This window comes from Borostomias antarcticus (assembly GCF_949987555.1).
Source record: "Borostomias antarcticus genome assembly, chromosome: 9".
In the NCBI taxonomy this organism is placed as follows: Eukaryota; Metazoa; Chordata; class Actinopteri; order Stomiiformes; family Stomiidae; genus Borostomias; species Borostomias antarcticus.
Window position 1 is genome coordinate 2,352,906 of NC_140242.1, and position 15,578 is coordinate 2,368,483.

Here is a 15,578-nt window from a genome sequence, read left to right on the forward strand (position 1 = left end):
CTCTCCAGCACGCCCTCCAGGCTGTCCAGTTGTTGCCCCAGGACAGAGCTGGCCCTCCAGGCTGTCCAGTTGTTGCCCCATGACAGAGCTGGTCCTCCAGGCTGTCCAGTTGTTGCCCCATGACAGAGCTGGTCCTCCAGGCTGTCCAGTTGTTGCCCCATGACAGAGCCGGTCCTCCAGGCTGTCCAGTTGATGCCCCATGACAGAGCTGGTCCTCCAGGCTGTCCAGTTGTTGCCCCAGGACAGAGCTGGTCCTCCAGGCTGTCCAGTTGTTGCCCCAGGACAGAGCTGGTCCTCCAGGCTGTCCAGTTGATGCCCCATGACAGAGCTGGTCCTCCAGGCTGTCCAGTTGTTGCCCCATGACAGAGCTGGTCCTCCAGGCTGTCCAGTTGTTGCCCCATGACAGAGATGGTCCTCCAGGCTGTCCAGTTGTTGCCCCATGACAGAGATGGTCCTCCAGGCTGTCCAGTTGATGCCCCAGGACAGAGCCGGTCCTCCAGGCTGTCCAGTTGTTGCCCCATGACAGAGCTGGTCCTCCAGGCTGTCCAGTTGTTGCCCCATGACAGAGCCGGTCCTCCAGGCTGTCCAGTTGTTGCCCCATGACAGAGCTGGTCCTCCAGGCTGTCCAGTTGTTGCCCCATGACAGAGCTGGTCCTCCAGGCTGTCCAGTTGTTGCCCCATGACAGAGCTGGTCCTCCAGGCTGTCCAGTTGTTGCCCCATGACAGAGCTGGTCCTCCAGGCTGTCCAGTTGTTGCCCCATGACAGAGCCAGTCCTCCAGGCTGTCCAGTTGTTGCCCCATGACAGAGCCAGCCCTCCTCACCAGCTTGTTCAGCTTGTTTGACTCCCCAGACCTGATGCTGCCTCCCCAGCAGGCAACAGCAAAGACTGCAACAGATTGGTAGAACATCTGCAGCAGCCTGCTACATACGTCGAAGGACCTGAGCCTCCTGTATGCATTAATCAGAATTATGAAAGTAATGCTACAGTAGACTAAACCAATTGATCTCATGACAGGATGTAATGTATGGTAACCGAGTTGATTTAGTTAAATTCTGTGAGGTATACAGGTGTGGCCATGTAGGTATTATGGGTGTGGCAGTGGTGTACCATGTGAGTGTTACATAAATTACTTCCCAAATAGCAAACTATGAACTCCCTATATGATGAATGTATTGGGACTGGTCTTTGTGGTCTACAGCCTCTTACCTACAAGACAGAGAGGTTATGCTGGGGTCATACTTCAGCCACACTTCAGCCATCCCACTGTGTCAGAGTGGTTCAGGTGTTCCTTTGTGCCAGTGGCCATCAGACTCTATAACAGTGCCTGAGTGTTCCTGAGTGTTGGGGACGTGTGCAGGTATGTATGTATATGAGTATTATAAGACATATTTATACAGACTGTACAATGTATGTCTGTGTGTATGTATGTGTATATTTTACACATACTCTATGTATATATTGCTTGTTCTCATTTTTGTGTTCTATTTTCCAGCCTATGCTGTACTTTATCTATCTATCTATCTATCTATCTATCTATCTATCTATCTATCTGTCTATCTTAAACAACCCAAGCACAGCCCGTTTTTCTCTCTTTCTCTTTCAAATCTCAGATTTCAAACATAGATACTGTATTATATATAGATACTCTAGTACATACTGTATTATATATAGATACTGTAGTATGTATAGATACTGTATTATTTATAGATACTCTACGTGGATACTGTATTATATATAGATACTGTAGTATATAGATAGTGTATTATATAGATACTGTAGTATGTACTGTAGATAGAAGAGTGAGGGTGTGGGGTTAATTTCACCCTGATTTCCATAATGCATGATTTTTCCTTATGATACATCAGGTTGCTACGTAGCCTACTCAGCCAGTTTTCTCAGCCTGCCCACTAGAGGGCAGTAGAGTGAAGAACAGCATCAGGACATACAGGGAGTTTGGTAGCCCTGTGAAGACGTCCTGATCATACAGGGAGTTTGACAGCCTGGTGAAGACGTACAGATCAGACACAAAGGGAGTTTGATAGGCTGGTGAGGCCATCTTGATTAGGGGACACACAGGTAGTGTGATAGCCTTGTGATCAGGGGACAAACAGGGAGGTTGACAGCCTTGTGATCAGGGGACAGACAGGAAGTGTGATAGCCTTAATGCCATCCTGATCTCGCAGATCTGTGAAAGGGCCAGCGGTTCCATAGAGATGGAGTTAACTGCATGGAAGGAGAACAGAGGACATGCGATCCGAATCAATAGGATGGAACTAGGATGGAACACCCATATTCATGGGGACACACATGGAAGGCTTGCTGACTTTCAATGATTTGAAGTTGTCAATAACATAAGGCTATGTGTAATACCTTAAGGCTACATGTAAGGCTATGTGTAATACCTTAAGGCTACATGTATGTGTCATTGCAACATCAGATTTGCATAATATTAATATGAATTAATCACATGAATTAATTTGTGCATGCAATCTGATGCATTGAACATTGTTTGGATTATGTGGAAGTTTTAAAAGCAATTCCTCAGTTGTGTGCACTACAGATGGAGTTTATGACTGGATTGTGTTGTGGTGATGGGCACACATATCTCAGGTAGAGTTCAGGGGCATTACAAAATGGAGGTCAAAGGAGCCTCGCTCAAAGTTCATTTGAAGATCCGCTTCAGTGCTTATAGCTGAAAGATTGTTAGTCCCTCCTAGCCAAGTGCACTAGTTTAGTCCCTCCTAGTCAAGTGCACTAGTTTGGTGTTAGTCCCTCCACACCAAGTGCACTAGTTTAGTCCCTCCTAGTCAAGTGCACTAGTTTGTTGTTAGTCCCTCCTAGTCAAGTGCACTAGTTTGTTGTTAGTCCCTCCTAGTCAAGTGCACTAGTTTGTTGTTAGTCCCTCCTAGTCAAGTGCACTAGTTTGTTGTTAGTCCCTCCTAGCCAAGTGCATTAGTTTGTTGTTAGTCCCTCCTAGCCAGGTGCATTAGTTTGTTGTTAGTCCCTCCTAGCCAAGTGCACTAGTTTAGTCCCTCCTAGCTAAGTGCACTAGTTTGTTGCTAGTCCCTCTTAGTCAAGTGCACTAGTTTGTTGTTAGTCCCTCCTAGTCAAGTGCACTAGTTTGTTGTTAGTCCCTCCTAGCCAAGTGCACTAGTTTGTTGTTAGTCCCTCCTAGCCAGGTGCATTAGTTTGTTGTTAGTCCCTCCTAGCCAAGTGCACTAGTTTAGTCCCTCCTAGCTAAGTGCACCAGTTTGTTGCTAGTCCCTCTTAGCCAAGTGCATTAATTTAGTCCCTCATAGCCAAGTGCACTAGTTTAGTCCCTCCTAGCCAAGTGCACTAGTTTAGTCCCTCCTAGCCAAGTGCACTAGTTTAGTCCCTCCTAGCCAAGTGCACTAGCTGTTAGTCCATCCTAGCCAAGTGCACTAGTTTAAATGCCTCTACGGCGCTACTCTGTTCCGTCATCTCATATTAGATAAACGGTTGTGATTGGAATAACACATCCATGGCATGAACACATTTCTGTTCGGATGTCCAGACTGACCTGCGGAGTGAAACCGTGATCTCGCGAGATCAGGCTGGCGACGCCAGGCTAACGCAGAAGTGCGTTGGGAAAAAAATAAATGACGTGATTCCAATCCTCTGACCTCCTGGCAGGTCAGGAGGCGGTTTGATTCGTAATATCAGATGATATTCAAACAAAATGTTCCTCTGATTTGGCTGATTTCTGCTGCATCGAGTGACGTTCGAGAGAAAAAGATGTGCGCATGCGCAGTAGCAGACCCGGCGGTGGCTGTAGGAGCTTGACGGCCGAGAGGAGTCAGAGATTAAACATCCATTTTTACAGGTCTGTTGAATCTAACATGGTTTTCCAGAGCCACGTATTATTTGGATTATTTTAACTCCTACTGCTGGTTAGCTTTGTTGTTGGTTTCCACTATCGGACGGCGTATGATGATGCTAATAAGCTGTGGAAGGAGAAACTCGTTTGTTGGTAAACGTGGCACGTGATTTGGCGGCGAGGGCGGAGCCTCCATCCCTCTTTTAGCCCCTCAGGCAGCAGCAACTTAATTCACCGCGGGGCGGCCCGGTGCATTAAAAGAAATGCGCTGGTTCATGGTTGCGTTATAATGACAATATTCATATTGCTAAAATAACGCTGGGTGATATACCCTCCGAGTTAGTGCTAGTAACGTTAACTATGTAACATTAACTATGTAATGTTAACTAATGTTTACATGAATTGGCTACAAATTACCAACAAGTTTGCTGACCGGCGTTTTGCTAACTGCTAGCTATGCTAGCACCGGCACCTAGCTCTAATGGGCTGACCTACTTACTACGCTGGTTAACCAGCTGCCAATCTATAGCAAGTCGTTTGATCGGGACACGAAGTTATTTAAGCATAGCTAGCTAACTAGCCAAGCTGTTACACCTACATCTATAATTATTATCTATCTATCTGTCTGTCTGTCTGTCTGTCTGTCTGTCTGTCTGTCTATCTAACTATCTGTCTGTCTGTCTGTCTGTCTATCTATCTAACTGTCTGTCTGTCTGTCTGTCTATCTGTCTATCTGTCTGTCTGTCTGTCTGTCTGTCTGTCTGTCTGTCTGTCTGTCTGTCTGTCTGTCTATCTATCTAACTGTCTGTCTGTCTGTCTATCTATCTATCTATCTATCTATCTGTCTGTCTGTCTGTCTGTCTGTCTGTCTGTCTGTCTGTCTGTCTGTCTGTCTATCTATCTAACTGTCTGTCTGTCTGTCTATCTATCTATCTATCTATCTATCTATCTATATATCTATCTATCTTATTAGCACTAGCTACCTAATGAAGACGAGTCTCTTATCTAGTTCAATGTCTTCAGTTATCTAGCTACGTTACTCTAATGTTGTCATGATGTTTGGTGCACAGAATTGATTGTGGTGTGAGATGCTAGAATGATATGGTTTTGTCGACCCATAGCCAGACAGCAATTCGTGGTACAGGCAGTGTTGTTATTGTATCATTTTGCGAGTAGTGAATCAATCTGTTTGGTGTCAGTACTCGGTAATAGTGCTTTTGCTTCCTGATACTTGTAGGTAACTGTGGACCACAGGTTTCTGACCAGTTGTGTACCTGCTTGCAGACTACAGGATGAGTCAGGGCAAGGATAACGCTCGGCTCAAGAGCTACAAGAACAAGTCGCTCAACACAGACGAGATGAGGAGGAGGAGAGAAGAGGAGGGCCTCCAGCTACGGAAGCAGAAGAAGGATGAACAGGTAAGCCACAACACAGGGGAGATGGGTGGAAAGTAAAAGTAACACTTTGTTGCAGACCCACCAACAAATCAGTGGGGCTGCCGTAGCTCAGTTGGTAGAGCGGGTCGTCCAATGATCGTAGGGTCAGCAGCTCGAATCCCGGCTTCTCCTGTCCACATGTCGAAGTGTCCTTGGGCAAGACACTGAACCCCAAATTGCTCCCAGTGAGCAGGCTAGCACCTTGCATGGCAGCTACCGCCATTGGTGTGTGAATGTGTGTGTGGTGGGCAATTGTAAAGTGTTTGGGATAAAAGCGCTATATAAGTGCAGTCCATTTACTATCGACTTCCCTTCTCCACCATGGAGAGGTGGTTCACTTCATAGATCCTAGTTGAGCTTTGCTGTGCGATATTGTATCTACCTGTAGATCTCTGGTGGAATTTGTCGTGTCAAAACTAAAAGCTGATGAGGATGTGGGTTTGGGATTTAACACTCCAGAGAGCTATAGTAGCCTATGTTATGTTATGTTATGTTATTTTTATTTATAATGCGCCCCCCAACCAACTGTTACATCAGCCCGGGGCGCAGCCCAGGTACAAAGGGAGACAAACAAAAACAAAGGACTGCAAACAAACAGATTAACAAGAAACGCCAGGAATTGGAGAGTGGCTGTCTGCTGTCGGGCGTAGCGCCGCCATCATGCTTCCTAACAAAGCGCTTCACAATACAAATAACAGATAAAAAAGGAAGAAAGAGCGACATACAAAATGCAATACGACAATTACGACATACAAAATACAGTACAAGGCAATTACAATGAGAGGGAAGGGGGGGGGGGGGTGCGAGCGAGGGGATGGAGTGCGGGAGGGGGTGGGTGCGTGTGATGTGCGTGTTTGTGTGTGTGTGTGTGTGTGTATGCCTGAAGGCCTCTGGCTATAGAGCCTATAAAGCTCTGCTGAGACGGTCTGGTCCTGATGTTGTTCCAGCTGTTTAAGAGGAGGAACGTAGCGACAGCGGAGGAGGACGGGGCGCTGGAGGAGGAGGGCATCATGGCCGACGGCGACGGCCTGGAGTCCCAGGCCAACAACATGGACCCCTCCACGGTGAAGAACAGACACACACACTGTCACATAAACACGCGTGTGCGCATTTGTAGAGCGTAGAACATGCGTCTGGCTCACACACTCACAAGCTGTGTCTTTTAGGGGGGGGTGATTTCAGAGGACATGACTCAGCTGATCTTCTCCAGCTCTCCTGAGCAGCAGCTAATGGGAACACAGCGCTTCAGGAAGCTCCTGTCTAAAGGTGAGTAACAGGCCAATCAGGAAGCTCCTGTCTAAAGATGAGTAACAGCCACTTCATGCCCCATTTGCCTCAGACCCTAGCCTGGCATGGCTAGACCCAATTCACAAAAGTTTCACAAAGGTTTCATTTTGATTTCCAAGGGGCATTATCAACGGTCGCAGACCAAAATACCTCTGGATGCAATTGGATAGACCTATAACCAATCAGAGCAGCGAAACGTGGGTTAGTAATCAAATCATCGTATCAAATGGATACAGTTGTATCAAACCCCTCCCATATTAGATAAACAGTTGTGATTTTGAGCTCACATGATCAGGATGGTGAAGCTAGGCTACTTGGACCCTGCCTGGCCCTGGGACTGTTCTAGCTCCTGCTCGTATGGTGTCTCACACTGAGGATGTTCTTCTAACTCCTATGGTTCCTCACACTGAGGATGTTCTTCTAACTCCTATGGTTCCTCACACTGAGGATGTTCTTCTAACTCCTATGGTTCCTCACAGTGAGGATGTTCTAACTCCTATGGTTCCTCACAGTGTGAATGTTCTAACTTCTATGGTTCCTCACAGTGAGGATGTTCTAACTCCTATGGTTGCTCTTGGTGAGGATGTTCTATCTCCTGCTTGTATGGTTCTTCACGGTGAGGATGTTCTAACTTCTATGGTTTCTCACAGTGAGGATGTTCTATTTCCTATGGTTCCTCACTGTGTGAGAGACACATCCTTACCATAAGGAACCATGAGGAACCTTAACTCCCATGGTTCCTCGCGGTGAGGATGTTCTAGCTTCTATGGTTCCTCACAGTGAGGATGTTCTAACTTCTATGGTTCCTCACAGTGAGGATGTTCTAACTTCTACGGTTCCTCACAGTGAGGATGTTCTAACTTCTATGGTTCCTCACAGTGAGGATGTTCTCTCACAGTGAGGATGTTCTATCTTCTATGGTTCCTCACGGTGAGAATGTTCTCTCACACAGAGCCCAACCCGCCCATTGATGAGGTCATCGCCACGCCTGGAGTAGTGGAGCGCTTTGTGGACTTCCTGAAGAGGAGGGAGAACTGTACTTTGCAGGTGCACTCTCTCTCTGACACACACTCACACACACAGACACTTTCTCTCACACACACACACTTACACACACACTCACACACAGACACTTTCTCTCACACACACACACACTCAGACACAGACACTTTCTCTCACACACACACACTCACACACAGACACTTTCTCTCACACACACACACTCACACACAGACACTTTCTCTCACACACACACACTCACACACAGACACTTTCTCTCACACACACACACTCACACACAGACACTTTCTCTCACACACACACACTCACACACACACACTTTCTCTCACACAAACACACTTACACACACACAGACGCACACACAATCACACACTCACACAGACTCTCTCACACACTCACAGACACACACACACAGACTCTCTCACACGCACACACACTCACACAGACTCACTCTCACACACGCACACACACTCACACAGACTCTTTTACACACACACTCTCTCTCTCTCTCTCTCTCTCTCTCTCAAGATCAAAAAAACTCTTTTTTGAGCAACACCTGACCAGACAACACAGACGAAAGAAAGGAGAGAGATAAAATAGAGCATGCAGTAGCCAAAGTGGGGGGGGGGTAAGAGGGATGAAAGGGGGGGGGGGTTAAAGGGGATGCTGTGGAAGGAAGGCCAAGTTAAATTAGCATCATACACATGCACCATTACTACAGGGTGTACAATGATCAATAGACATGTAGTAAAGCATTTGCGCACTCCCAAATCATTCATTAAAAGTCTGTGAGTTGAGCTTTAAAATTATGCAGTGTTACAAGAGTCTGGAGCTTCAGAGATTTTTGAAGTCTATTCCAGGTAGAGGGAGCAGTTAGGTAGTAATGGTTTGGTGTGATGTGTCTGTGCAGTTTGAGGCTGCATGGGTCCTGACCAACATTGCCTCAGGGACATCCCACCAGACCCGCGTGGTGATCCAGGCGGGAGCCGTCCCCATCTTCATAGAGATGCTCAGCTCCGACTTCCAGGACGTCCAGGAACAGGTACAGTACATCCATCCATCCATCCATCCATCCATCCATCCATCGTCATCCGCTTATCCGGGGTCGGGTCGCGGAGGCAGCAGCTCCAGCAGGGGGCCCCAGACATCCCTTTCCCTAGTAGCACCAACCAGCTCTGCCTGGGGAACAGGTACAGTACAGAAGGACAGAAATGAAGACATCCCTATGTTCTGATCTCAGTGCTCTCTTACAGTTCTAACTGGTATGAGTCAAAAACATCCTCAGCTTTTTTCTCTATGATATCTTGTATTTATATTGTGGTGCTGAAGTGTTTGGCTGACAGCCCTTCGTTGTGTGTGCTCCTGCCCTGCAGGCAGTCTGGGCCCTGGGGAACATCGCAGGGGACAGCACAGAGTGCAGAGACTATGTAGTGGGCTGCAACATCCTGCCCTCCCTTGTACAGTAAGTGGCATCTCGTTCTAGTTCCTAGTTCTCCTATTGGGAAAACAATAAAACCCTCTGAGGCTTTGTGTTTCTGGTAGCAGTGTGGAGTGAGGAGTGATTGAGTTTGAAAGAAACTTCTCTCTCTCTCTGCTTCTCTCTTGGTCAGGTTGTTGGCCAAACAGAATCGTCTTACGATGATGAGGAACGCTGTGTGGGCGCTCTCCAACCTGTGCAGAGGAAAGAACCCGCCCCCAGACTTCGCCAAGGTAATTACCAACCCAGCTTATCTCTGCTGTCACAGCCCGCCAATCATACAGATCACCATGGAAACCTCTACCTACACCGGAGGGTCGCAAGATGGGGATGGGGGGTCGCAAGATGATGAGGTGGGGGGGTCGTGAGATCATAAAAACGATTCAAATTAGCCTATTAACCATAGTTGTTAGGAAAGGTAAAAATAGTAGTTACATTTAAAATAATACAATAGCTGCTGTCCGCTCCGAGTAGGAAATGAGTCCTTACCCCAAGTGAAGGAGTTCAAGTATCTGGGGGTCTTGGTCACGAGTGAGGGAACCATGGAGAGGGAGTTTGGCCGGAGAATCAGAGCAGCTGGTGCGGTTCTGCAGTCGCTTTACCGCACTGTTGTGATGAAAAGAGAGCTGAGCCAAAAGGCAAAGCTCTCGGTCTATCGGTCTATCTTCGTCCCCACCCTCACCTATGGTCATGAAGGATGGGTCATGACCGAAAGAACGAGATCACGGATACAACCGGCCAAAATTAGTTTTCTCTGGAGGGTGGCTGGGGTCTGCCTGAGAGATCGGGTGAGAAGTTCAGTCATCTGGGAGAGACTCGGAGTAGAGCCGCTGCTCCCTTGCGTCGAAAGGAGCCAGTTGAAGTGGTTCGGGCATCTAGTGGGAGCCTCCCTAGGGAGGTGTTCCAGGCGTGTCCGGCTGGGAGGAGGCCGTGGGGTAGACCCAGGACTAGGTGGTGGGACTACATCTCTGCACTGGCCTGTGAGCGGCTAAAGATTCCCCAGGCAGAGCTGGTTGATGCTGCTAGGGAAAGGGATGTCTGGGGCCCCCTGCTGGAACTTCTCCCTCTGCGACCCGACCCCGGATAAGCGGATGAAGATGGATGGATGGATGGACAATAGCTACTACTATTGTAAAATAATACAATAGATGTTGTTCTTTTGTTGTTATGCCTATTAGTTTGTGTGTGTGCGAACATTTGCATGCTTCAACCACATCATATAGTAGCCTGCTATGACCATCCCGATCTCGCGAGAACAGGATGGTCGTACCAGGATAATCATATAGTGGCTCTGGCACCGTTATATTGGGGGTTATGGGCTGAAAGGTTCGGGAACCCCTGACCTAGACAACCAATCACATGGCCACTATGTCTGATATGTAAGATCTTCTTAATGGAACTAAATGTGATTGTCTCCCCAGGTGTCTCCATGTCTGAGTGTGCTGTCATGGCTGCTGTTTGTCAACGACACGGACATCCTGGCCGACGCCTGCTGGGCGCTGTCCTACCTGTCAGACGGGCCCAACGACAAGATCCAGGCCGTCATCGACTCTGGGGTCTGCCGACGCCTGGTGGAGCTGCTGCTGTGAGGCCTCACGCACACTCACACTAGGGCTGGGTAGCATTCTCAAAATGTCTACCAATACCCGAATTTTACCAGTACCAAAACAATGCTTTTTTCCGATACCTATGTAAATATGTAATTTTGTAATGGAATAGTTAAAGTAAATGTTTTTACATTAATTTTTGCAAATCGTACAAGCTCACATGCTATTCACTTTAAGTGAGAAAGGGTTGTTTCTTTTTCACTTGAACAACTATTAAACTACTAAACAAACTATTTAATATTTAATTAGAACTTACATAGTTTCCTAGAAACTCCATGCCTTGCTCCATAGCTAGCTAGTTGGCAAGTTACTATGGGGCCTCACGCGTGCATCACCCCAGTTGCTACAACCCCATCATAAATGAAATAATGCTTGAAAAGAATTTCCCAAAATGGGAAAATAGCAGCACTCCTATGAGGCTGAGGCTCAAATCATACTTTATTAGAGTGCTGCTGACGCGTTTCGGCCAAAGGCCTTCATCGGTGCATGACTGGTTGTGAACATGCACCTCTTTTTATATTGCATGTCATTATTGGGGAGGCACAATCTTACATAGAATTAGAACACAGCCATAGATTCAAAATGCATTGAAGTGAAACATTCACAGACTCATAGGACATTTTCACAGATGCATAAGTAAGAAAAACTCATCATTACAACATTTACAGAGAGTAAAAACTGCAATTCGTACAGGAAATACAGATTGTGTTATGTTAAAACATTACATCGAATGAAACCATGGACCAGCTTCTACCCTCCGATTAGTGTGGATAGAGCAGTCTATAACTAGCATACTATTAACATGATCAGTGTACTCGTCACTATAAATGATGAGCCCACACTGTGTGTAATCTTTCAGACATTCAGACTACAAGGTGGTGTCACCTGCTCTGCGGGCTGTGGGGAACATTGTGACAGGAGATGACCTCCAGACGCAGGTAATGACCACATGCTCACGATCTAAATGTACTGCATGTATGGAAGGAGGTTTAGTCTAGTGAGCGTACTCCGCATCATACTGTGAGTCTTACAAGAACATTCATTATACTGAGTCTTACAAGAACATTCATTATACTGAGTCTTACAAGAACATTCATTATACTGAGAGTCTTACAAGAACATTCATTATACTGAGTCTTACAAGAACATTCATTATACTGAGAGTCTTACAAGAACATTCATTATACTGAGTCTTACAAGAACATTCATTATACTGTGAGTCTTACAAGAACATTCATTATACTGAGTCTTACAAGAACATTCATTATACTGAGTCTTACAAGAACATTCATTATACTGAGTCTTACAAGAACATTCATTATACTGAGTCTTACAAGAACATTCATTATACTGAGTCTTACAAGAACATTCATTATACTGAGTCTTACAAGAACATTCATTATACTGAGTCTTACAAGAACATTCATTATACTGAGTCTTACAAGAACATTCATTATACTGAGTCTTACAAGAACATTCATTATACTGTGAGTCTTCTTTTTTTTTGTTGATATTTTTTAGGGCTTTTCAGCTTTAATGGTATAGGACAGTTTAGAGAGACAGGAAATGTGGGAGAGAGAGAGGGGAGGACATGCAGCACAGGACCCGAGCCGGGAATCGAACCCGGGTCCACCGCGCGGAGAACTAATCTTCATATGGTGCGCGCCTTACCCGGTGAGCTCCCGGGGAGCCCCGCCCCTATACTGTGAGTCTTACAGAAGTGTGTGTGTGTGTGTGTTTAGGTGATCCTGAACTGCTCGGCCCTGCAGTCTCTGCTGCACCTGCTCAGCAGCCCGAAGGAGTCCATCAAGAAGGAGGCCTGCTGGACCATCTCCAACATCACCGCTGGAAACCGCGCTCAGATACAGGTGCTGTGCTCGGCTCAGAAAGCAGAAAGATGCAGACGTTTCCGACTCTTTTCCAGGCACTTTGAACAATCTGTGTTAGCTCTAGCAGTAGCCGTCTGCCAGTGGAGAGTACGGGATGTGTTAGCTCGGGTTAGCATTAGCCCTCTTGTCAGTGGAGAGTACGGGATGTGTTAGCTCGGGTTAGCATTAGCCCTCTTGTCAGTGGAGAGTACAGGATGTGTTTGCTCATGTTAGCATTAGCCCTCTTGTCAGTGGAGAGTACAGGATGTGTTTGCTCATGTTAGCATTAGCCCTCTTGTCAGTGGAGAGTACGGGATGTGTTAGCTCATGTTAGCATTAGCCCTCGTCAGTGGAGAGTATGAGGTGTGTTGGCTCAGGCTAGCGTAAGCCTTTAACCCTTTTAACCCTGAAAATAAAGTGACAACATTTCGAATATTAATTGGATTTTCCCTATAATACTAGAAAGCGCAATTTCTCAGCTTTCAGCAAGTGTTGGAGTGAGGAATTTTTTAGATTTGTTAGATATTTTTTTAATATTATTAAATATTTGTTAGATATTTTTAAAATGTTGCCGGTGACGTGGTCGTATTCAAAGGGTTAATATAGTAAGCCGTCTCTTCCTGTAGATGGTGATGGATGCTGGGCTGCTGCTCCCGCTCATCAACATACTGCAGGTGGCAGAGTTCCGCACGCGCAAGGAGGCGGCTTGGGCCATCACCAACGGCACCTCCGGAGGATCCGCAGAACAGATCAGGTACCCCACACAGTTACCCCTCCCTGACCAACACACAGTTACCCCTCCCTGACCAACACACAGTTATCCCTCCCTGACCAACACACAGTTACCCCTCCCTGACCAACACACAGTTACCCCTCCCTGACCAACACACAGGACCCTGACCCTGACCAACACACAGTTACCCCTCCCTGACCAACACACAGTTACCCCTCCCTGACCAACACACAGGGCCCTAACCCTGACCAACACACAGTTACCCCTCCCTGACCAACACACAGTTACCCCTCCCTGACCAACACACAGTTACCCCTCCCTGACCAACACACAGTTACCCCTCCCTGACCAACACACCTGGGTTAACCCGTGTGTGTGTGTGTGTGTGTGTGTGTGTGTGTGTGTGTGTGTGTGTGTGTGCACGCCCTCTGCAGGTACCTGGTGGAATTGGGCTGCATCAAGCCTCTGTGTGACCTGCTGACCCTGATGGATTCCAAGATGGTGCAGGTGGCCCTGAACGGCCTGGAGAACATCCTGCGCCTGGGCGAGCTGGAGGCCAAGAGAGGAGGCGGCATCAACCCTTACTGCGCCCTCATAGAGGAGGCCTACGGTCACTACAATACCCCAACTCTACCCTCAACACAACACCCTAACTCTACCCTCAACACAACACCCTAACTCTACCCTCAACACAACTACACAGCAATAAGAATCCTTCATTATATTTATAAAGCACTTTTCATTTTTTAATGATTTTCCAAGGTGCCCACCCACATCCATTGTATGACCAAAACGGTGGTAGAGCAATTATCAGACTTTCTCAAAAGTGCTAGTTTTGTCAACTTTTTGATCTGAACCATTGTATATGATCATAAGTAACCTTAAAACAGGGCTAAACATGATTTTTCCCTTTACTACTCCTTTAATGACTTACAGTGCAACGCGACGCAATAATGTGCATGGGGCGTCAGTGTGCTCTCCAGTGAAATGCATCACAATCCGAATATTTTTAGGTGTTTGGCATGACTTGCATAGTCCTCTGTGTGGACAGTGAAAACAAGCGCCAGGGGAATGCTTATGTCCAAGCCATGCCAAACATGTAAAAACATTCAGATTGTGATACATTTCACTGGAGAAAAACACTGAAACTGGTAAGATTACACTGTGTGCTTCCCGTCTCTGAAAACCACTTTATCATAGTTTTTCCAACACATTCACGTATGCCCCATTGACTTCCATTGTAGCCTAGTGAGAGAGCCTGCATAAAAACTGCAGCTAGCTCAATACTGGAACGATCAGTGAAATTATGGTCTGTTTCAGGTTTATGGTAGACAGAATACAAATAGGGCTAAATGTCCAAAATAGCACACAACCTCTAAAAGTAGCATTTTGTGTTGAATTTGGATAAAAACCCTTGTAATATTAGTTTTGTTTAACTACTTAAACAGTTCTTATGTAATTTGTTTATTGCAAACAGCTGAGAAATTTTATATTTTGCCAATAAACCTAATGTGCAATGGGAGTTGAATCATTTTGATAACTGTACAACCCAAAACCCATATTTTATATAGCCTACAAATCAGCTTTGAAGCCTATAAGCAAATATAGTTAAGATATATAATAGCCTGGGCTTCCTGGTTTACATCTGTGTTTGCTGCCTAAAGGATCGTTTAAAATCTAAATTATGTATATTTTTTGCTGCTTATTATTACAAAAGAATGAAATAACGACACATCAGAAAGTGATTTTCCATTTCTGTCCAATAGATGAACCATCTGTATAACCATGTATAATGTGTTTACAGATGTTAGTTCGTTTAACACAGGATCATGTGAACGCTATCCTTTTTTTTTTTTTTTAAAGCATATACTTTGATTCGGACCTTGGTTCGGTCTTTCAGGTGTGAATACGCCCTTAGAACAGGCCTGTGGTACCTGTGGAACCCCCCTATCTTCCACTGGAGAGGAATCTCCACATGATTCCCTGACGCCTCCTAACCCGCCTGCTCCTCCTCCCCCAGGCCTGGACGCCCCCTAACCCGCCTGCTCCTCCTAACCCGCCTGCTCCTCCTCCCCCAGGCCTGGACAAGCTGGAGTTCCTGCAGGGCCACGAGAACCAGGACATCTACCAGAAGGCCTTCGACCTGATCGAGCGCTACTTCAGCCCCGAGGACGAGGACCCGTCCCTGGCCCCGGCGGTCGACCTGACGCAGCAGCAGTTCCTCTTCCAGCAGTGTGAGGCCCCCATGGAGGGCTTCCAGCTTTGATCCCCCCCCTCCCCATGGAGGGTTTCCAGCTTTGATCCCCCCCC

General features: G+C 46.6%; 1 protein-coding gene across 1 annotated transcript; it reads left to right on the forward strand.

The window, feature by feature from the left end:
- The first annotated feature begins 3,749 nt into the window (after positions 1–3,749).
- Positions 3,750–15,569, forward strand: kpna1 (karyopherin alpha 1 (importin alpha 5)). Its single transcript, XM_084443291.1, has 14 exons — positions 3,750–3,846; positions 5,125–5,258; positions 6,224–6,340; positions 6,443–6,542; positions 7,516–7,610; positions 8,494–8,625; positions 8,957–9,045; positions 9,194–9,293; positions 10,482–10,645; positions 11,527–11,605; positions 12,410–12,535; positions 13,162–13,289; positions 13,703–13,878; positions 15,347–15,569. Exons 2-14 carry the CDS (start codon positions 5,133–5,135, stop codon positions 15,532–15,534), a joined length of 1,620 nt encoding a protein of 539 aa, XP_084299417.1. The 5' UTR covers positions 3,750–3,846; positions 5,125–5,132; the 3' UTR covers positions 15,535–15,569.
- Positions 15,570–15,578: the final 9 nt, after the last annotated feature.